This window comes from Aythya fuligula, chromosome 16 (assembly GCF_009819795.1).
Source record: "Aythya fuligula isolate bAytFul2 chromosome 16, bAytFul2.pri, whole genome shotgun sequence".
In the NCBI taxonomy this organism is placed as follows: domain Eukaryota; kingdom Metazoa; phylum Chordata; class Aves; order Anseriformes; family Anatidae; genus Aythya; species Aythya fuligula.
In genome coordinates, this window is record NC_045574.1 from 7197053 (window position 1) to 7218226 (window position 21174).

Consider the following 21174-nt stretch of genomic DNA (forward strand, 5'->3'; position numbering starts at 1 on the left):
AAGGCAGCAAGCCATGTGACTCAAACTGATCCACAGGCATATCGGAGCTGCCAGGTCTCAGGCTTACTTTTGACCTATAACCCCAGGCCAGGGGGCATGGTTATGAAATGTTTCTTCACAGTGCTCAGCAGTTGCCTGTGTGACCCTGTCATCAGCCAGGGAAATGACTGGGGCAACGCTCACGGGGATGAAGGGAGCCCCACGTCCCAGATGCCAGCACAAGCACCTGGCCAGGCTGCAGCGAGGTGGCCTCAGGATGCTGTAGGGACACGGGGCTGCTGGAGGGATGCCTGTGCTCAGCCCACCCCGCTGCTGCTGACACGTTCCTGGAGGGCTTTGCAAAGATGCAGTCGCGTTACCCTTTCCCAGTGTGTTGTTTCTTCGAGTTTTGCGTAGCTGGGCGCAGCATCCTGTTTTCAGTAAAGGACAGGGAACTAATGAGAGCCCTGGCTGCTTTGCATGCCAATGGCTGCGTGTCAGCGCTGAAACAAAGCACCTGCATTACACGCTGGCTCTGCACCTTGCCGGGAGCTTTTGGTGCTGCTTCTCCAAACCCCTCCGATGAAGCAGAAACCAACGTGCTCATCATCCTATTTTCAGCAGTCACCCGAGTGCACGGGGTGCCACCGGGTTACACAGAGCTCAGCAGCGCCCGGTCCCGTGCCGCCACGTGCCGCCGGGCGGCCGCTCCCCGCCGGCAGGAGACCTGCGGGCACCTTGCTGGGCGCCGCCACCGGCCCCGTGCCCGCGGCAGCGGGACCGGGAAGGGCACAGCCCGGTCACCCCGCTGCCGGGGGGGGGAGATCCGTGCCTCGTAGCTCCCGGCTGCCACACCGGGTTTCGGTGCAGCACGCTGCAGACTGGAGCCGGGCAGCGGGGCCGGGAACACCTCCGGGCCCGGTGGGGACGGGCAGGGGCGGCCCACGCGGGTTTACATCGTGGGGACGGGACGGGACGGGACGGGAGGGTTTGTCCTGGGGTAAGCTCAAGCCTAGCGGGATTTGCCCCGGCGCGCTCCTTCACACCCACTCCCGTTAAAGGGGGATTTCTACACTCGGCTGCGGCCGGCGGGGGCCGCACCCTCCGGTGAGACCCGCGTTGGCGAGCCCCGGGGGGCTCCTCGGGCACGGACGAGACCCCCGGGAACCCCTCGAGCTGCACCGGGGGCACCGGGCTGGAAACGCCCGGCTCGGCCCGGGGGAGCTCTGCCCGCAGCCGACCCACGCGGGGCTCGGGCTCCGGAGCCGCCCCGTCCATGACCGGTGCCGACCCCCCCGGTACCGGGACCCGCCGCGGGCGCGGGCGAGGGCGCGGGACCCCCCCGGGGAGGGGGCGGGGCTCCGCGCGGCCCCGCCTCCCATTGGCCGGCGGGCGGGGGCGGGCGGGCCGCTTTGTGACGTCACGATCAGCTGTCGGGAGGTCCCGATTTGTGCGGGGCAGCGGCGGGCGCGGCGCAGAACCGCGCGGTGCGCGCCCCCCGCCCCCGCCGCCTCCTTCCCTCCGGCCTCCGCCACCGCTTCCCACGGCCGCACCGGGCGAGGTGAGTGCGGGACAAGGATCGGGGGGCTCCGGGGGGCGGCTCGCGGTGTCCTGGGGTGGTGGTGGGGGGGCGGCGGGGCTGGGGCAGGGCTCGGTGCGAGCTAACCGGTAGCGGGACCCTTATCCCGGCTGCGGGCGGGGGGGCTGCGGTTCGGCTGGGCACGGAGCCGGGTGGCGGCGGTGGTGGCGGCGGAGGGGGGGGGGAGCCTTTGTCCTCCCGTGCCGGGCCGGGTCAGGTCAGCGCGGCGGGGCCGGGCCGGGCAGAGCGCCCCCCCCTTCCCCCCCCCCCCCCCCCCCCCCCCCCGCATGTTGTTTGTTTCTGCACCGCCGCTCTCGGAGCCGGGCCGCCCGCGGCCCCCATTGGCTGCGGCGCGCTGGAAGGCCGCTGTGACGTCACCTCATTTGCATATGACATTGGGACGTCACGAGCCCCCCCCCCCCCCCCTCCAGCGCTGTCCCCCCGTGACCCCGGCCCCGGGATGCGGGGGGGGTGCCCGGGGCCGTGCGGCCGCTCCCGGCCCCGCTGCGGGGCTCCCCGGGCCAGCCCGAGCCGTGGCAGCGGCTCCCCCGGGCCCGTGGCGCAGCGCCCTCGGGGGGGGCGGTGGGGGCGCGGGGTTGCGAAGCCCGCACAGCGCTGAGGGTGCCCCGGGTGCGAGGCGGCAGCGCCCGGTGCCGGCAGCGGGCGGCAGCGAGGGCTGGGCGGGTGCCAGGGGTGGCCACGGGCATGGCCAACGCCTTGCTGGGACACCGAGCCCCTGCGGGAACAGGCACTGGGTGTAGGACGGTGCTGCAGCTTTGTTCCCACCGGGTTGGGGCCATGCAGTGCCAAGAACTTCTTTTTTTTTTCTTCCCTCTGGAATAAATATTTCCTCTCCTTTTTTAATTCCCCCCAAAAGAACGCCGATATTTCTGTTCTACCTCACTGTCACCGTTAGGAATCTGTTGCATCAACCCGCGCTTGTCTGGCCGGATGTAAAAAGGAAAAAATGCAGGGGAAGCTTTTCTGTCAGGAATAAACCAGTATCACCTGCTCGGAGCAAGGCTGGGAAAACCTGGGTTGTGAACTCTTGTCGCAGAGCTTTTTAGGGTGAATTGCTCAGCAGGGCTTGCCTGGCCCCACGTGGCCCCAGGCAGGCTCAGGACAGATGCCAAGGTGAGCCTGGGGTGCCAAAGTCCACCCTTCCCGTCAGCGCTGGGCCTCCTGTGATGTCCCAAGGCTGTGATGCTGGGACTGCTTGCCTCCCAACCTGTGCTCCCAGGGATGTTTTACACAGCGTATCCCAGAGAGGAAACATCTGGGTTCATTGCATTTCCTAGGTCTGCTTGCAGCAAATCTAAAAATTCCTGCCGGCTTGGCTGCTGGCAGGCTTGCCAGGGCTCTGTGTGCAATGGCATTAGATGGCAGCAGATGAGGTTTGTCCTTGGGGCAGTGACCTTCCCTGCAGTAGCAGCACAGGGACCCTGCGCAGCTGGCACTGGAGTGGATGTCTTGGCACTTGCAGGGATTGCCTCAGTGTTGGGGTTTTGTTGTCTCTGGAGTCTTGCTTGGTTTGGATGCTGAAATGACTTGGTTGGTGTGATCCAAGCCAAAAGGGTTGTCTCCCATCAGTAAAGAAAGTTTCACGTTAGAGTTTTCTTTCTCTGGGCTTTTCTTGTTGCTCCCTGCCTTCTTTTCCCCCTCCTTTTACTGTTGCTCCATTTGAGGCAGCAGAGGAGACCCTGCTGTGAGTCAGCCTCTGGCAGGACAGAGCCTCATAAATTCAGCTGCTGATAAAGCAAATGGGCAACCAGGAGCTGTGCCGTGGGTGTGACACAGGGACACAGGGACAGCCCTGCAGAGGGCAAGCCTGTGGCAGGTCGGGTCCTGCCAGGGATGGGAGGGATGGGGGGCAGAGCGGGGATGCCTCATCAACCCCTCCTGGGGCACTAAGCAGGGGCATCCCCACTCCCTTCTCTCTGTCTCAGTGCTGGCTTTAGGGTTTTGGTACACGCTGCGCAGAGACAGCAGCCTGGGATGTGCTTGACTAATTTAGGTGAAGTGAACTGAAAATAACACTTCCCGCTTGTGCTGGAGGCACACACCTGATTTATCCTTCCACCACCATGAGAGCTCAGAGTATTCTTAGCCCTGCTGAGGAAGGACCCGTCTCTGCCATTTGTCATCAGCATCCCTCCTGCTGTGCTGTGGGGTGTTTGTGGGAAGTTTCCAGGAGCCCGGTGGTGTTTCCAGGCGGAGCAGCTGCTGGTGTTGCAGCCTGGAGCTGCCAGCCCTTGTGAGGCTGAGGCTGCCGCGGGCTCCTCACGCACCTCGGGGCCGTGCTGCCATTCCTCTCGCCTATTCTTAGTTCCTGGAGTTATTCGCAGGGACGGTGACTCAGGAAGCTAATTATTGTGTAGAGGTTTTGGGGGGGGATAACTAAATGCATTATAATTTCCATACTCCTACTTTAATGTGTATTATTTAATACCCTCCAGCAAGTTCTAAATGCTGTGGCTGTTGGGCTTTCTGGGAGGGCTGGGCTGCTTGGGAAACATCTCTGTCCCCAAGTGTGTGGCCCTTGCAGGCATTCCCCACTGGCTGGCAGACTGACCTGAGCGCCAGGATTAAAGATCCCCAAGGCAGAGAACCTGCCTCCTGCCCAGGGTGGACTCTCTGAGAAGCGTCATGCTGCCTCGTGTTGAGCTGGTGGATGTGGCCATATTCCTGCTGTGGTGCAGGCAAGGCAAGCTTGCTTCACCCCCAGGGCTGATCCTGCCTGGGGAGCCGAGCCCTGGCCGTTGCTGAAGGATGCTCCTCTTGTGGAGGCCCCGAAGCTGGGGGCTGCTCCCCCCCACCCCCTAAAGCTCACTGTGGGGATCCTGGCTGCTCTCAGCAATGAGTTTGCCCAAGCATGGAAAGCCCCCCCCAGCAGCAGGGGGTTCTTGTGAGGCAGCTGGGGTAGCTGGTGGTGTGTGTACGCTGCCTGGGGCAGGACCCTTGAAGTGATCCATCTTTTGCTCCTGGGGGAGCTTTCCCTCTTTCCTGCTGCTCTGGCAGCTGCTCGTGAGCCCCTTCCCCACTGCCCAGTGCAGTGGGAGGTGGGTGGGGGTCCTGCCTTGTTGTGGGGGTGGGATCTGCCTATGGAAGTGTTACCTCAGGGTTTTTAGAAAAAGAAGCTAAATTTGGGGTGGGGTGGCAATTGGAACTAATAGCATCCACTGTGCATTGTGCCTTCAGGAAGGGGAATTTATCCATGAATTAGGGTAAGGATCTGTGGAGCCCAGACCCTCTCTCCCTCACTCTCCTGGTGGCAGCCGCAGTGCTTTGGGACTGGTTTCCTGAGAGGCCTGGAGGGACGGAAGGAGGAGCGCATTTCCTGAAATCTGCTGTCGTCCAGTGAAGGCAGCTCTCGGGTTTAAACAATACAAATAAAGGCCAAGACTTTCTGCCCTCTGTTATGACTGTAACTTATCCTGAGCTCAGCTTTGAGCCTGCTGGAGAGGAGTTCCTTGTCCGGGGCCTCTCCCAGCCACCGGCATCCCCCTGCCAAGCTGTGGTGCGTGTGCCTGGGGAAAAGAGGCAGGCAGCCCCCCTCAAGCTAGGAGCGCTTCCAGCAGACCTCGAGGCGGGCGGGGGGCAGTGCCTACTCCTAGAAGTAGTGGGGAATCCTACTTGACTTTATGCCAAGAGATGGCTTGAGCATGCTGTGAGCAAGGCGTCCTGCCTGGACCTGGCTCGCTCAGCCATTGCCACTTCTCGGGTGCTGGTGAAGGGGCGAATTGTGGCAGCAGAGATGCAGGATGAGCCCTGGAGGCTAGGGGGATCCCATCATCCTCAAAGATCCCTCTTTTTTTTTTTTTTTTTTCTTCTTTTTTTTTGGCCTTGTGGAGCAGGCATTAGATCTCCTGTACATCTGTGAGCAAGAAGGCAAAATGCACAGCAATCCCAGAACAAATAAATAAATAAATACAAGCGTGCCAGAGCTCAGGAGCAGGAGCAAGCACCTGGACTCACTGCACATACCCACTGTGAGCCTGGCTGCGGCTGCAGGGGCTGGCTTGCACCGGCTGCCTGGTGGTACCGAGCCCCTCTCAATTACCCCAGAGCTGCCCAGGGCTTGCACTGGGTCCCTGCTCTCACCAACCAGCTTGTAGCCAACAAGGGGACCCCCGTTCACCTCTGAAGCCAGGTGCACTGAGGATGTCCTGTCCCCAGACTGGCAGCTCTGCAGATCCCGTGGATTCACCACCTTCCTCCTGGAGCTGCCAGCTGGGCTCTGCCCTCAGTGTGCCGGGCAGGACCACGTGCAGTTAGCCTGGTCAGGGACTCTGCCTTTCCCCCACATCCCGCCCTTGGTGGCATTTTAATGCCCTTTTATGTCTCTGGACCAAATGCATTTTCTCTGCACGATTAATACTCGGTGCCTTGTGTCTGCCATCTGTGCGTGGCTTTCTGAAAGCTTTGCAGACACGGCTGAAATTGGAGTCCTGACCTCCCCCCAGCTGCAGGGAATTTTTCCCCAGTGGTAAAACTGGCACAGTAATGTAGCCTGGTTGGAGAAGAGCCTTGCCCATGACACCTGCCCAAGCCCCTAGGTCTGCCTCTCAGAGGGACAGCAGTGGCTGTGCTGGAAATGCCTCATCGCCCCTGTCAGGAAGGGGACAGGCACAAGACAGCTGTCCCTGTCCCTGTCCCCCTTGCACTTAGCTGGGTTTCTGCCCCACAGTGCTGGGCTGTGATCCTGGAGAACCTCGCTTGTACGGAAACGTTGCCTGGTCTTGGGGCACTGCTGAAAAGCACCAGTGATGCCACATGTGACGGTGTCACCTACCAGAGCTGGAACTGTGTGTGTGGCTGCTTTACAAGTGCACACAGAGAAAATAACAGTGACAGCTTTCAGAATGACACCAATGTAAAAGAGGCATCAGCACAGAGTTCTCGAGCCTGACTCCAATCAGCACATATTACTAATAGAAAGAAAAATCAAATGAAAGGCTCCCCTGCTGCTTCCCAGCTTCCAGCTGCAGTTTTGGTCTGTGGCCCATCCTGAACAGCTTCTTGGAGAGCAGCTTGGGGCAGGCAGGGGTGCTGGTGCCTCTGTCCTCTTGTGAGCTGTGCATTTAGCACCCTGCTAAGAGTGGATCTTAGGGCCCAACCCCTCTTGCACTGCAGCAATCGCCCTGGCTCATGCCAGGTCTTCAGACACAGCATCATCATCACCCTGTTCCTTGCCTGTCCCATGGAGATTCACGCCACAGCCTGCGTGCGGTGATGGAGGAACTGGTGCTGGCCAGGTCCAGGCTTACAGAGAGGGGAGCAGGTCCCAGCCTGACTGCAGGGCAGTGCTTGGTGCTGCCCCTGGGATGTGCGGCTGGCCAGGGAGGGGATGCGGCGGTGGTGCGTGCCATGTGGGGCTGGGGCAGGCTGGGGCTGTGGGCACCTGTCCTGGCACAGCCACGTGTAGCACAATGCTCCAGGACACAGCAGGGAGTGGGGCTGGAACGCCTTCCTGTCCCCTCCAGCACCACACATCCTACACGTCCAGTCTGAATGCGTTTCTCTTTGTTTTCTTTGGTAGGCCTTTGCACTGAAGCCAAGAGAAGAACCTCATAACTGCACTGCACGCCCTGTAACTGGGACTTTGTTAGCAGCAAAGCACCCCTGCCCCAAGGAAGGACCTCCAACGCCGTCAAGCTCCGTGCCCCTCTGCCTCTCCCTGCTTTGAAGCAGGCACTCAGCAGTAGCTTTCTTCCTGTCCTGCCCCATCTGACCACTTCCCACCATGTTCCAGCGTCTCACCAGTCTCTTCTTCAGCGACAGCAGCCTGCCTGAGGGCCTGGAGGAGCCCAAGCCCTTTGTCTCGGAGGAGGAGGAGGAGGATGGATGGCTTGTAATCGATCTTGGAGGTGAGAAAAGCAAGGTTTCACCCTGGTTTCACGTAGCTGCTGAAGGGTCTTGTCTTCCCAGCACTGGACAAGCCCTGTCAGGCAATAGCAGACCTTGCCTGGGAGCCTTCCTTTTGCTCTCTCAGGGGAGGTTCCTGCCTTGCCACCAGCAGTGGTGGCACTCTGGGCTGGCAGGTGATGCTGCCCCCCAGCTCCTGAGCCCCCAGCACTAGAACAGGATCTTCACACAGCCCCAGGTCAGGAGGTGCCCCTGAGTTTCGGTGCAGTCCCATCTGCTGGAGGCTCACGGGGCTGGGGACAGAGCACTGTGGCCTTAGCTGAGCCACAGGTGGGTGGGGGTGACGGGCACGTCCCCTCCACTGTGGCTGGTGCTGTGCCTGGTGCCATCAGCCATGCGGCTCAGCCGGGTGCCCGTCCCCTTGCAGCCATCTCCAGCTCTGTGCCATACTGGGGTCATCTGAGGCCACCCAGGGGAGCCAATCTCCGCTCCAAAAGTTTTTGCAAAGGTTTCTCTTCCCAAAGCATTCCCAGCACCCTTGCCAGGAGCACTCGGGCAAGGTCCACAGTTGTAACGTACCCGTGGAGCCCCTTCCCTGCTGGGGCTCCCCGCTCCCAGGGGTGGCTGGGACCATCCCAGGCCCTTCAACAGCAGCCAGGCAGGTCACATTCCTTGTGCCACGAGAGCTTCTCAAGCTCCATTAAGATCTCTGCGTTGCTATTGTAGGGCCTATGACTCAACCAATTGCAATGATCATTTTGTGACCTTTTGCTTGCAAATTGCACAGCGAACTTACACAAACAAGCCTGTCTGCACTGCAGCCTTTGGGTTGCTGCTCCTTGGTGGCTTCCAGCTGCTTTAACAGCCTCTGGTGAGTCACAGAGCCCAGCCCAGGAGACACTGGTGGTCCTGCAGGGGCTGGGGCTCGTCTCCCTCACAGGGATGCCCCTGCCACATGCACTGAGCAGAGCTGATGTGTGTCATTCATTAGGGATCTGTGCCCCATGCAGTGAGCTGGAAAGGGCACGGGAGCTCAAACATGCCTGGGGCAGGGGACAGGGACACCCTGGTGCCAGCCTGGGAGCCCTGTGGAGAGCTGGTGGAGGCAGGAGGGTGGTGTGGGCAGCCGTGGAGGAGTCCCAGTTCTCTGGGCTCCCTGGTGGCTGTCCTGGGGGTCATAGCAGTGATGCAGGAGGAGATGGGCTGCAAGGAGTTCCCTGCAGCACAGGGCATGCTGTTGCCATGCACCAGGGCCAGCTGGCCTCAGTCCTATTGCCAGCAGTGGCCACAGCGTGCCCAGAACATGCCACAAAACCCACAAGTTTTCTCCAGCAGAGAAATGCTGGGCTGTGCCATGAATCCTTGTGTGAGAGCCCGCAGCTGGCTCGGTGGGGATCCAGGGCTGACTTTGTTACTAAAGGCTCCTGTATTTCTGGTTGTCTTTTTTTTTTTTTTTTTTTTTTTTTTTTTTTTTTTTTTTTTTTTAATTAAACAGCCAGGCCCTGGCTGCAGACCCAGCCTTTGGAAGGGTGTCTGCATGGACCCGGCACCCCACTGCTAATCCCCACAGGCACCACGGCTGCCTAAGCATTCCCCAGCCAGCAAGGGATCGATTTATTTCAGCCCTTTTTCGGAGCCCTGAGTTATGCAAAGCACTTCAAAACCTCAGCCTCTTGGCTCCAGCCCTGATCCTCCACGTTATGGTGGTGGCAGGCGAGCGCGTCGCAGTCTGGCACTCCCCCAGCAGCCTCCGGATCCTTGCACCCCCGGCAGATCTTTGACCCGTGCATTGCAGAATGCGCCCACCCTCCTAGGAGCATTCTGGGTGCATTTCTCAGGGCTTAGGGTTCAGGCTGCAAGTCCCCCAGCAATGTGAGAACCCTATAACAGCACTTGTGACATTAGAAGCCACCTTTGGGGTGGATGGGTCAGATAAGCAGACATGGCTCCATGTCATGGGAGCACACCTGACCCCAGGGGTAGAAGTGTTCAAGCCAGGCTCTGTCTGGCTGCAGGCTGACAAATAATCTGCAGCCTGGCATGTCAGCAGCTATTCATAGCCTCGTATCCACTGACCTGAAGAAAGATGCTCTCCTGTCTGCAAGGCTAATTGTGGCAGGCCCTAAGCCCTAGGCTGGAGGAGCTGGAACATGTTAGGTGGTGAATGCCTGCCCCATACTTCGTGCTTCATATTTTTTCTAGCCTGTTTGGGCACTGCAAGCTCACATTCACCTCTGATTTCTCCTGCACCCTCACCCAGCAGCAGAGTCAGACATGTCCATACAGACCTGCACTGAACCCACCCTGAAGAGAATGGTTCCTCTGACCCCGGGATGAGCCTGAAGCGGGTCTGGGTTTTGTGGTGAGCGCAGTGTCCTGCTGGGCACAGCTGTGGCTCCCGGCATGGGAAAAGCCCTGGCCCATGTGGCTGGAGGCCAGAGCACGTGGGGGCAGCTCGTGCTCAGCCAGCTGAAAATTGGCCCTGGTGGACTGAAGTCAAAGCCAAAGTGAAAGCTTTCAGTGAAGAGTTTACTCCCCGAGAGAAAAGTCTTTTCCAGGAAAAAGGTGCGCGCCACGTGTGTGTGCATGTGTGTCTGCTTGGTTCCACACGTGCACAGCGCCCTGCGCGTGGAGGTGCACGTTGTGGTGCAGCTGTGCGTGAGCACCGCAGTTCAGGTGACCTAAGAAAGCTTGCAGACAAAATCAATGTGTTCTTCTGGCCAAATTTCTTTCTCTACTTCAAGAAGGAAAAAAAAATGTCTACTGTAAACCCCGATGCTTGGTAAATCCACCCAGACCAAAACTGTCAACCTGCGTGCTGGGTCAGCGCGAGGGGCATGGCTGCCCTGCCAAGACTCCCCTGGACCGCGGCAGTGGCGGCGACGCCGTGGGGTGCCTCTCGCACTAACGATGCCCCTTTCTCTCCCCCCCCCCTCCCCACTGTACATGGTGTGTGTGTGTCCCCGCTGCGCCCCGCATGGCTCCGCACCCCGCTCACTCCCCAGGCGGTGCTGCCCGCCCCGGTGCACAGCGGCGGGCCGGGGCCTGCGGGTGCTCGGTGAGGCCCTGCCTGGTGCCGCCACCCGCCCCGGCCCATGCCCGCAGCCCCGTGCCCACCCTGCCCGGCCCCTGCTTGATGGACGAGAGTTGGTTTGTCACCCCTCCCCCATGTTTTACTGCAGAGGAGCCCGGCCCCGACGGCGTGGGCAGCAGCCCCATGGAGGACCTGCTCATCGAGCACCCCAGCATGTCTGTCTATGTCACCAGCACCCTCGAGCTGGACGCGGAGGAGCCGCAGGACTCCGCTGCTGGGTGAGTTTGGGGCCAAGGACTAGGGCGGCTGCGCGTGACCGCAGCATTTCACCCGTGCTGCCCAGGGGACCCAGTCACAGTGGTTTTAAACTGAAGGAGGGTGGATTCGGGTTTGTTATTAGGAAGAAGTTTTTCTTGCTGAGGCACTGGTGCAGGTTGCCCAGAGAAGCTATGGATGCCCCGTTGCTGGAGGTACTGAAGGTCAGGTTGTACAGGGCTTTGAGCAACCTGATCTGGTGAAAGATGTCCCTGCCCATAGCAGGGCTTGGTCTGGGTGATCTCTGAAGGTCACTTCCAACCCAAACCATCCTGGGATTCTGTGACGTCAGTGTCCCCTTGTCCCACCTGGCAGGGTGTCCCAGCCAGCGCTGTGCAAGGACAGCAGCCTCTGTGCCCCAAAATACTCTGGAAAAGTGACCTTGATGTGCACTGGGTCCACATTAAGACAGCTGTGGGTGTGGGACCAGCCAAGTGAAGCCCTTGTCGGGTGGTTACTGCTGGCACAGACAGCAGTGGCCTCTTCGTCATCCTCTCCTGACACATGGCAGTCCACTGAGGATGCTGTGTGTTACCCCACCACCGGTCTGGGGCAAAGCAGCCCCACTGGAAGAGGATAGCCCCTGGGCACTGGTGCCCCTGAGTTCCTGGTTTTCCCCACACAGGTGGGTGCTGCAGACCCCTGCCCCCAGCTCTCCTTCCTGGCTCTCTGCTGGCCTGGGCTGTGAGACCTTTCTCCCTGCCCCACAGTCCAGTGTAACAGGGGCGTTAAACAGAGATGCCCCATCCTGCCACCTAACAGATGCAAGGAAAATCTGACCCCAGTGCCATCTCCTTTCCCAGCTACTCCCCTCCTTCTCCCCCCCTGCCCCTTCCTGGGGCCGCAGCCTCTCTGCAGCGTGAGGAGCTCTGCCTTCTTCCCACAGCACCCGGCAAAGCCGTGACCCACCGGTGAGTCCCGGTACCACTATGCTGTGGGTTGCTGCTACCCCCACACTGGCCCTCCAGCACCTCCTCTGTGAGCCCCCTGACGGGGAGGGAAGTGTCCCCTGGCATTGCAGCCTGCTTATTTACCCAGCCTCACAAGGCAGAATTTGGGGTGATCCTTTTTTTGGCCAGGGCACATTATCCCTCTTGGACCTTTCCCTTTGCGAAGTTGTCCTGAGGGTCTCAGTGCCATCTCCAGAGCTGAAAAGAAACCTCAGTGCTGGAGGGTGAAGAAAGGGGCCAAAGAGAGCTAGGAACAGGCAAGGGAACAAATCTTATTAGGAGCGGGATGGACATGAGGGGGCTGTGGGCTGTGCTTGGCTCCTGCCCACTGGCTTTGAGGGTACTGGTGGCAATAAGGCCACCACGAGGCTGGAGGGTGGGTGAGGGTGGGCTGCTCGTGCGTGGGCGCAATGGCCTTGTGGCTGGGGAGGACCAGGCACCGCTGGCCGCTGACGGTCCCGTCTCTCCGCAGGGAGGTGCCAGAGCCCCGGCTGGAGCGGCACACACCGCACCACACCACGTCCCTGTCGGTGAAGGCTGCCATCCTGGAGAAGGTCAGCCAGGCACGGCGGGTGCAGCGGGCCAAGCAGCTGGCAGAAAAGCCATGGCTCAGCCAGAAGGCGCTGCAGCGGCAGGACCGGGCCCGACAGCGCCCGGCCCGCCGGGCCCGACAGCGTGCGGGGAGCTTCCTCCACCAGCCCTGCCAGCGCCACTGCAACTACTGACCTCGCCAGCGGCCGCCCCGCCACCACGGCATCTCCTGGCGGGGCTCGGCCTCCCTTCGACACCAGCCCCAGTGCCGCTACTCCGCCTCCCCTCACCCCTCACCGTCTCCAGGCCCACGCTGGCATTGCCTCACGCAGCGCGGGCCGGGAGAGCGGTGCCGTCCTCCGCCCCCTGCCCGTCCGTCCACCAGCGTCTGGGCAGGGTGGCGGTGCCCCCTGTGAAGTCGCCCCTTTTCCAAAATTCATGGAGAAGCCTGTTCTTCTGTGTCCTGAAGAGCCTGTGACATCAGTGCCTTTCTTTATGACATCGTACTCCTCCGTGTAAACAGACTGTGATGTCACAAGCGGATACCAAGTGGAAGTGCAAAGAGGAACAAAGCAACGAGATTTGGTGTTTTTAGGAAAATATCGTCAACGACACTAAATTATGCTTCCTCCCCCACACCTCCTCCCCTCCTAGTGTCTCAGACCTGAGCAGAGATGGGACCCTGCTGTCACTGCATGCTGGTGACACTGCTGCTAGGGCCTGATCTTGTCCCTTCTTAGCGTGGCCCCATGGCACAGCACTGCCCTGCTCCAGCCCCAGGCCTGGCAGTGCCTGTGATGCTCTCAGCAGGTGGCCTTGGTGGCTCCAGCACAGGTAAAACCAGCAAAACCCATCCCAGCCAAAATTTCTTAATTGTACTTTTACCACAATAATAGAAAAACCCCACTGCCGTTCCCAAAAGAAAGCCAGGCAGGTCTCGGTGTTTTGTGTTTTTAAAGACAACATTACAAGAAATCTCAGGAAACAAAGCACTGACCCAGGAGCTGTTTGAGCACCACTGAGGAGAGCATGGTCTGCAGGGAAGTGGTGTCAGCATGGGGACGTTGGTGGGGTCACCACAACCTCCAGCAAGTGTTGGTCCCACCAAGCTGCTGGCCACGAGCAAGCCTCAAGGTTGTGTGCTCCTCCTGGAGCCACTCGCCTGCACTGGCTGTACCCACATAACACATTTAGATGTACATACGGATCTGTACATGTCTGTCTGTTTATATGCACTTGGATGAGGCACTGTTTGAGCCAAGGAGCATTGCCTGCCCTGCATCACTCCCTGGAGGAGAGCAGAGAAGGGGACTCGCGCAGCCTCCCTGAGGTGGTGGAAGCACGTTGGAGCTAGTGGCAAGAGGATGTGAAATGAGAGCGGCGAGGAGGTCGGGTGTGAGCACGAGGCCGGGGAAGAGGCTGAACTGAGGGCGAGGATGGAAACAGAGCGGCTGTGATGCGCGAGCCCATGCGGAGTTGGTACCGTGGCCCTGGCTGCGGTGGGAGCAAGACCAGGGCTGGCACTGCCACTGGACTGCAGTCACGCAGGGAACTCCCCATCTGGCCCCACCAACACTCGCATATTTCACAAGATGGGCCAAATTCAGTCGTGAGCAATGCTGATTTTTAATGCTGCTGCACCCAGGCTGCTCCAGAGAGCAAGCACCCCACTGGAGAGTCTGCCCTTCAGCATTGCTAACACCCATAACATCAGTGTCTGAACTGGTTTTAAGTCACTGTGGTAGGTCAAACCTTGGACTGTTGATTTTTTATTATTATTATTATATTTTTTTTTTCTAACGAGAGGAAAAAAAACACCCACAAGTCCTTCCGTAACTACCAGCCTCCTGGATCTGTGACTGAGAAACCTGGACCTCATGGGAAGTGGCTGATACTGTTTGCCTGCAGAGTGTATTTTTAGCTCTGATGACACAGTGTTCCCAAAAGCACAGAAAGAATGAAAATTTATTTCAAATATCTATTTTAAGCCACACGTCAGAGCCTCTCAGTTTCAATTCTTCCAGGCCAGTTTCTTGTTCAACTCCTGCTGGGATGGTGCAGAGGCCTGCGACGCTCATCACATGTGCACGGCACCAGCTACCATGCTGCTGAGAAAAGGTGCGGGCAGCAACAGCGGCCAACAAGCCCTGTGCCAGGCACAATGCCGGCCGCATCCTGCACCTGCAGCCAGTACCTGCTCCGGGACTGGCGCCTGCACCACAGTCCCATTTCTAACAGAACCCCCCATTTCAAATTCTGCTTTCTAATTTCAATAAAAGGCACAGTAAAAGCTTCCCAGGCAGAAAATGGGCTGTTCTGTTCCGCTGCTCTTTCAGCCTTTCTGATAAATTTGGAGGTAGCAGAGCTTATTTTCACAGCCGAGATGAACGAGCTGGGGAGCCCGGTGCTCCCTCGGGCCTTCCTCATCCCCCTGCCTCTCGCTGGGCACCGTCGCAGCAGAGCCGTGAGGCTGTGCTGAGCACACCATTGCCTGGCAGACAGGACGCGCCATTTCAGTTCTCCACCAGAGACCGATGACACCTTGACTCGAGGGGAAAGTTTACATCCTTTGGCTTCCTTGGCTTCACATTAAATGCCTTCTTATTTCTAAAGTGATCCCTGAGAGAAACTGGGAGCATTGCAAACAAACGCTGCCACAAGTGCTGCTGAAGGCAAAAGGAGATGTTCTGAGCATTCGGGTGCCTCTGCCCGGAAGGTTCAGAGTGGCAAAGGAGGGCTGGGGCTGAATCCTGGAGCCGCACCCCTCATCTCACTCTTTCCCATGGCTCTGCATTGTGTCCTCTGTGGCCACCAGGCTGTTCCCTGCCCATGCAATGCCTTCAGAGGAAGAATTTTCTCTCTAGCCCAAATATACATCAAGAAGTGGACAACCATAGCAATTTCTGCCTCCCGGCTCATATTAACCTGCTGCAAGTTCTGCACATCTGAGATGCTGCTGCAGAGAGCTCCTGAAACTAGGGCTGGCTGCGATACCTTTGCCCCTTCCTCAGCTGAGAGGTGCAAATGTGCTGGGGCCACCATGCCGGGTGGTGAATTACCCCAGGTGCTCGCAAGCATCGCTCTGGTAAGAGAGCCCCGTGCCGACACCATCCTCGGCCTCCTGCTTGTGCAGCCCCTGGCAAAGCCCCCGCTGGCTCAGCAGTGCCGGCTGTGCCCTGCTAGTGCCCATCATCTGTTTCAAACAGCTAATGCTATTACTATGTCCTGTTTTGGGGAAGTGACTGCAAAATATTTTGGTTTCCTTTCATCTTTCTGTGCCAGTCTGAGACACCTTTCACCATGCTACTCCCAGCCAACACTGGGAAAAAAAAAAAAAAAAAAAAAAAAAAGCAGAACTATTATCACACTTGATATCAAGAGTATCTTTATAAAGGGTTAATAAATTATTAATAATGTTTTAATGAAGAGGTTAATCTATCTACTAATCATGTATTAACCCCATACAAAAATTGAGTACTGATGTACCTATCACACATTGTGACCGATACGTCTTATGCTGTGGCAGAGACATGTTTGAACTGTGCTTTGCAGAAGGCCTGCAATGCTCCTGTCCTGTACAGTGGTGATCACTACAGCTGGCCTGATACCAAATCTCCTGCCCTAGTATTGTAAGATCAAGGAAAATCCTTTACACTGAGGTTATGAGTCTCCTCGAATCTTAAAACAAATGAAAGGTGCTTAAAAAAAAAAAAAAAAAAACACTTTTTTTTTGCTTGTGCACATGTGTACATGTGTAAATATTTTAAAACACTGTGGATGTTTGGTAGGTTGTTTTGGGGTTTGGGGTTTTTAGTTTTTTTGCATCCAGTATTTTCAATTTGTGACTAGTTGTGCAATGCTCCCAATGGGAAGTTGAAGCAAACATGCTGAGGGCTGGCAGGGAGGTGTTGGGCTGTGTCCTGCTTACACGGCGAGGACGAGCTCTTGGTTTCTTTTTGTCTGTTACTTGTGTAGGAGGAAACTACAGCGTGGACTCAGGGACTAACAAATTGGCTGGGGTCTTTAGAAGTGTGTTTTTTCTGGACTCTGCTGTTCAGATGTGGGGTTTGTTTCTGCCTGTGAGGCCGTTGGTTACTCATCTGCGTGGTCCTGACAGGGCATGTTGAAGCTGTGAGGATGTGTGCTGTGGCCCCAGTGGAGGGGGGATTTGGCCAGCTGCCACCCGCTGAAGACGCAGGGACTGAGCGGCCCGGGCGGAGGAGCTGCAGCCGCTTCCTCGTGGTGCAAGCATCCCAGAGCATCACCCCCAATTCCCTTGTGTATGTCCCCACAATTCAAATTGTACCGCTAGGATGTAGCTAGTCCCTCCTTAGGCATTTTGGCTGTGAGCAACTAGATGCGACTTTAAGCAGCGTGTAAGAGCCCCCAGGGATTCAGGAGTCAAGCAGCACTGTGAGTTCTGAATCGGCCCCAGCTCACCTGGCTCCCACTGGGCACTGAGATGAGGCGACTGGAGCGGGTGAGGCAGCGGGGCAGTCACAGAGGAATGCTGGTGCTGGGGACAGGCAGGACTGCACTTCTTGTTTCACCCTGGAAGGAAGTGGCAAGGCTCCCACAAACGCCAGAAGAGCAGGGGCAGTCCCCTGGAGAAGTGCGACCGCTTGATATGAAAGTCGGGTTGCAGCAGGATGCATCTGAACCCGTGTGTCCCCCCTGGCAGCGCCGGGGCAGCCCCGCTTCCCGACCCTGCACTGGCAGCCCAGTAGCTCTGGCATCACCCAAGCAGGATTCCTCACTGGCAGCTTGTGGCAGCTGTGACAAAGTCCCGCTATTGAATTTTGGCTCTCGTCGGCACTGGAAGGCTGTGAGGTGGTGGGGCAGAAGGCCCTGGTCACCTGGCTTGCTGAAGCACGCGCCCGCAAATATGCTTTTCAAAAAACTGTTGTGAAAGCTCGGTCTGGGAAGAAAACAATTCTTTCCATGACAGCCAGCTTTTCTCTTCTGTAATGGAAAATGTTAAACACGTAGCTCATCCCAAAGATCACCACCATGGGAATATTCACGTCACCTCTAGGCACATATCTAATGAATACATAATTTTTACCTTTACATTTCACTGATATCACCTCCATTCAGCCCCACTGGGCAGGAAAAGCCAGATGTCCTGTCATCGGAGCAAAAAAAACGAAGAAAAAGATACTCCAATGGGATTTCACACTCCAACCACACAGCTTTGCAATTGCTCCCGTGGAGGCTAAACATCAATTCCAGTGCCCTGCATAAAGTGGAAATTAGGTTTGGGGTAAATTTATTGAAAAACAAGTCCCAAATATTAAACTATTTAATAGCTAGAAAGTGAATCCAGTAAGAAGTAGCAGGAAACCCCCGTGGAGGTGGCTGGAGAATGTGGTGCTCAGCCTTCCACCTGCTGCTGCCCCCCAGGCAGCTCGGGGTCGATGGCAGCACCTGAGCCTCCCCCAGACACCTGGATTTACAGCAAGAGGCCAGCACCCTTGTGTGGCCAGGGCCACTGTGCCCCTTCATCTGTGCCTGGCAAATACAACCCTGCCACTGTTTCCACGGACAGCACAGATGTACCTTGATTTTAGCACTCAGAAGCAGCTACTGGCAGTGTGAGGGAGATGCCCCCTCCTAGACCTCATCCCCTCGAGCCCTCCCAGGCCTCCTCTTCCCTCTCTGCTGCCCCCAGAGACCTGCACCCGGAGCCATCTGGGACACCCAAGGGCCTTAGTTGGGGCTGATCGACCCAGAGCTTGCCATCTGGGGAAAGCTTTCCTCCTCCACCCGCTCCTCTCAGATCTGTTCAGTACCGTTCAGGATCATGAATAATTCCCTGGTGTCTTCAAGGGCTCTGTCCTTGTCCCATCAATGTGACCGCAGAGGCTGTGACGGGTTGGGTCGCCTGACTGGCGCGGTGGAAGTGCTCCCAGCCCTGGTGGTCGGACTCAGCTTGTGTGCGGCATCTTCCGTGGCCTGGAGCTTCGTGCCATTTGTCCACGCACCAGCAAACAGCTTTCCCGCTTCTGAGAAGAGATCTGTGCCATTAATGACAGCTAATACTCCTTTTTTTTTTTTTTTTTTTTTTTTTTAAATATGAAGATGGAAAAGGCAAGCAGCTCCATTTAATAACAAAGTTGTCCCTTGATGACAGTCCTTTCATTCTTTCTCGCGGGGAGGCGATGTGCGGGGTACCCACTCCACTCTCACATCTTAACACCCACCGGGCTGCACTAAGGGTGCTGCTCTCCCAGCCCTGTGCCCAGAGTGACCAAAATGCTCTTTTAGGGGGGATTTGCCGTGTACCCCCTTCCAGCCACAACATGTGAACTTGGAGCGTAGAAACACCAATGTGATGCTTCGGCTCCACGGCAGCTAAGGGCAGAACTCCTGCTGCCTCCCCCCCCACCTTTGTAATCTATCACCTCTGCGGGGGGCGAGAAGATTTTATTCCTTGCAAACAGAGGGAAACCAGCACAGCAAATTCCAGGCTGTAGCTCAAAAATGGGCTGCACAGCCCAGGGGAGCCCAGTGGTTCTTTGCTCCTTCACGTCCACCCATTTGTCCTTGTCAGGGAAGTTGGAAGCAGCTATGCCCACCTTGCTAAAGCTCATCTTCAGCTCTGTTTCATCACGGTTATGCTTTGGGAAATCTAGGGATGGGAGAACAGCACAAGGCGTAATGGTAAAATAGTAATAGTCTTTTATCTTGTATCATAAATGTATCTGTATGGAGCAGTTAAGTATTGCAATATTTTATTTATCTGTATCAACCCTACAACTAGGTATTCTGCTTGTAAAGCTCATCTACACACGTTGTACATCTCCATGCTGTATGTCTGTATATGTGCCTTTCACCCTTTTTCATGGTATGCCATCTTTTTTTTTTTTTAAACAACTGTAGAACTTGAATTTGTGAACTATAGTTAAAAGTCCTATGCAAGAGATGACTGGGAATTACTTTTTTGATATTTCTGCATTTCTATGTTTTAAAACTAGATGCTAGGCTTTTCAGAGAAGCCTAACAGAATTAATGCCCTAAAAAGCCCACCATTTCAGCTGCTAAATCTCTTAGGCAGCTTTGAAAAGCTCATCCCCCAGCCCAGTTCCTCACCGGTTTGTGCATGGAGGCTGAGCAGCAGTGGCTGAACGGCCCCCAGCGCTTCGCCAGGACAGGTGGCACGCTCAACATCCAGCTTTTCCTTCCAAAGGCTCGTCTGAAGTGAAAGTGCTATTTGGGCTAAAAGGTCACCTTAAGCCTTCCCTCAAATGCACTGGAGTACGTCTGCTGGCTCTGCTCCTTGCCCAGCCCCATGGCCGGCAGGGCCCGTGCTGGCCTGGTCGCGTTGTAGGGAAGCCACGAGCCCACGCGTTCCAGCAGATGAACACACAGCTGTGTCCTGCCCAAGGGGCTCTGTCGAATGCCTTACAACAGTGGGACAACTCTGACCACGCGATTTTAAGAAGGGAGAAAATGCCCCACATTTTCTACATCACTTATGCTGTAGAACTGAAAACTAGTTCAAAACTCAAAGCTAACAAAATGCGTCCTTTTTTTGTGTGTTACGTGTTAAATTGATGTAAGCAAGGTTACTAGAGAAAGGGTGTTTACTTCTTGTAGGACATTGTTCAAAAATTTGCCATTTGTCAACAGACTGAAGGACATGACTGCCTGGAATATGTTGCATAGTGTGCCTGTGTGTGTGTAACCTGGTTTTGGTTGTTAGATTGTAATGCTGTCTTTTGACTGAAAAAAAAAAAAAAAAGAATATAAAGAAAAAACACAAGAAATAAAAAAAATATATTTAAAGTCTATTTTATGTGTATTGCTCTGAAGCCTGAAAGAAAACTTTTTTACAAACTGTATGCAAGATGCAGAAAGTTTTTGCTTTCAAAATAAGCTTTTAGAAGTCAATACCATAACTATTGGAGACAAGTCAATAGAATAAAAATGTGCCCAACCATCCCTACAGCATCAGCTGTTCCTTCAAACAAAAATACACAATAGCCTCGTGTGCTCGTGCCACCCTCCTGAAAACTGAGAGGCAGAGACATGTCTCTAAGACAAGTAAGGGCTTGGAGGGTTTGACAGGTGAGGGGCTGAGAGGTTGCTCAGCCTGGAGAAGGCTGTGGAGGGGTCTCATCAATGTATAAATACCCGACGGGAGGAGTAGTAGAGATAGAGCCAGAGTCTTCTCAGCCCAGTGACAAGATGGGAAGCACAAATAGAAATTAAAAAATAAAAATCACTTAAACATGAAAAAAAGCACACTAAAAACGGTGCAGGTGGTTGCCCAGAAGCAGGTTGCCCAGAGGCTGTGGTCTCCATCCATCATACGATGGGTGAGCAATTGGCTGATGGGCAGGGCTCAAAGGGTTGTGGAGGGTTGTGGTAAATGAGGCCACATCAGGCTGGTGGATGGTCATCAGTGGGATCCCTCAAGGCTCCATCTTAGGGCCAGTCCTCTTCAATGTTTTTATAAATGATTTGGATGCAGGACTAGAAGGTGTTTTGAGCAAATTTGCCGACGACACCGAACTTGGAGGAGTTGTAGACTCAGCTGAGGGTGGAAAGGCCTTGCAGAGAGATCTGGACAGGTTGGAGAGCTGGGCAATCACCAACCACAGGAAGTTTAACAAGAGCGAGTGCCGGGTCCTGCACCTGGGAAGGGGCAACCCTGGCTGTATGTACAGACTGGGCGATGGGACACTGGAGAGCAGCCCTGCAGAGAGGAATCTGGGGTTGTGGTTGATAGCAAGTTGAATATGAGCCAGCAGTGTGCCCTGGCAGCCAGGAGGGCCAACCATATCCTGGGGTGCATCAAGCACGGCATCACTAGTTGGTCACGGGAGGTGATTGTCCTGCTCTGCTCTGCGCTGGTGCGGCCTCACCTTGAGTACTGTGTGCAGTGCTGGGCACCACAGTACAAAAAGGATGTGAAA

At 56.3% G+C, this 21174-nt stretch overlaps 1 protein-coding gene across 2 annotated transcripts; it reads left to right on the forward strand.

Moving 5' to 3' along the window:
* Window positions 1-1405: 1405 nt before the first annotated feature.
* Window positions 1406-15603, forward strand: TP53INP2 (tumor protein p53 inducible nuclear protein 2). Of its 2 annotated transcripts, none has more exons than XM_032198404.1 (4): window positions 1406-1540; window positions 7098-7425; window positions 10429-10735; window positions 12195-15603. In XM_032198404.1, the coding sequence occupies exons 2-4, from the start codon at window positions 7302-7304 to the stop codon at window positions 12445-12447; spliced, it is 684 nt and encodes a 227-aa protein (XP_032054295.1). In that variant the 5' UTR covers window positions 1406-1540; window positions 7098-7301; the 3' UTR covers window positions 12448-15603. The 2 variants fall into 2 exon arrangements, with proteins under 2 accessions (XP_032054295.1, XP_032054296.1); XM_032198405.1 differs by having other exon boundaries at window positions 10606-10735.
* The last annotated feature ends 5571 nt before the right edge of the window (window positions 15604-21174 follow it).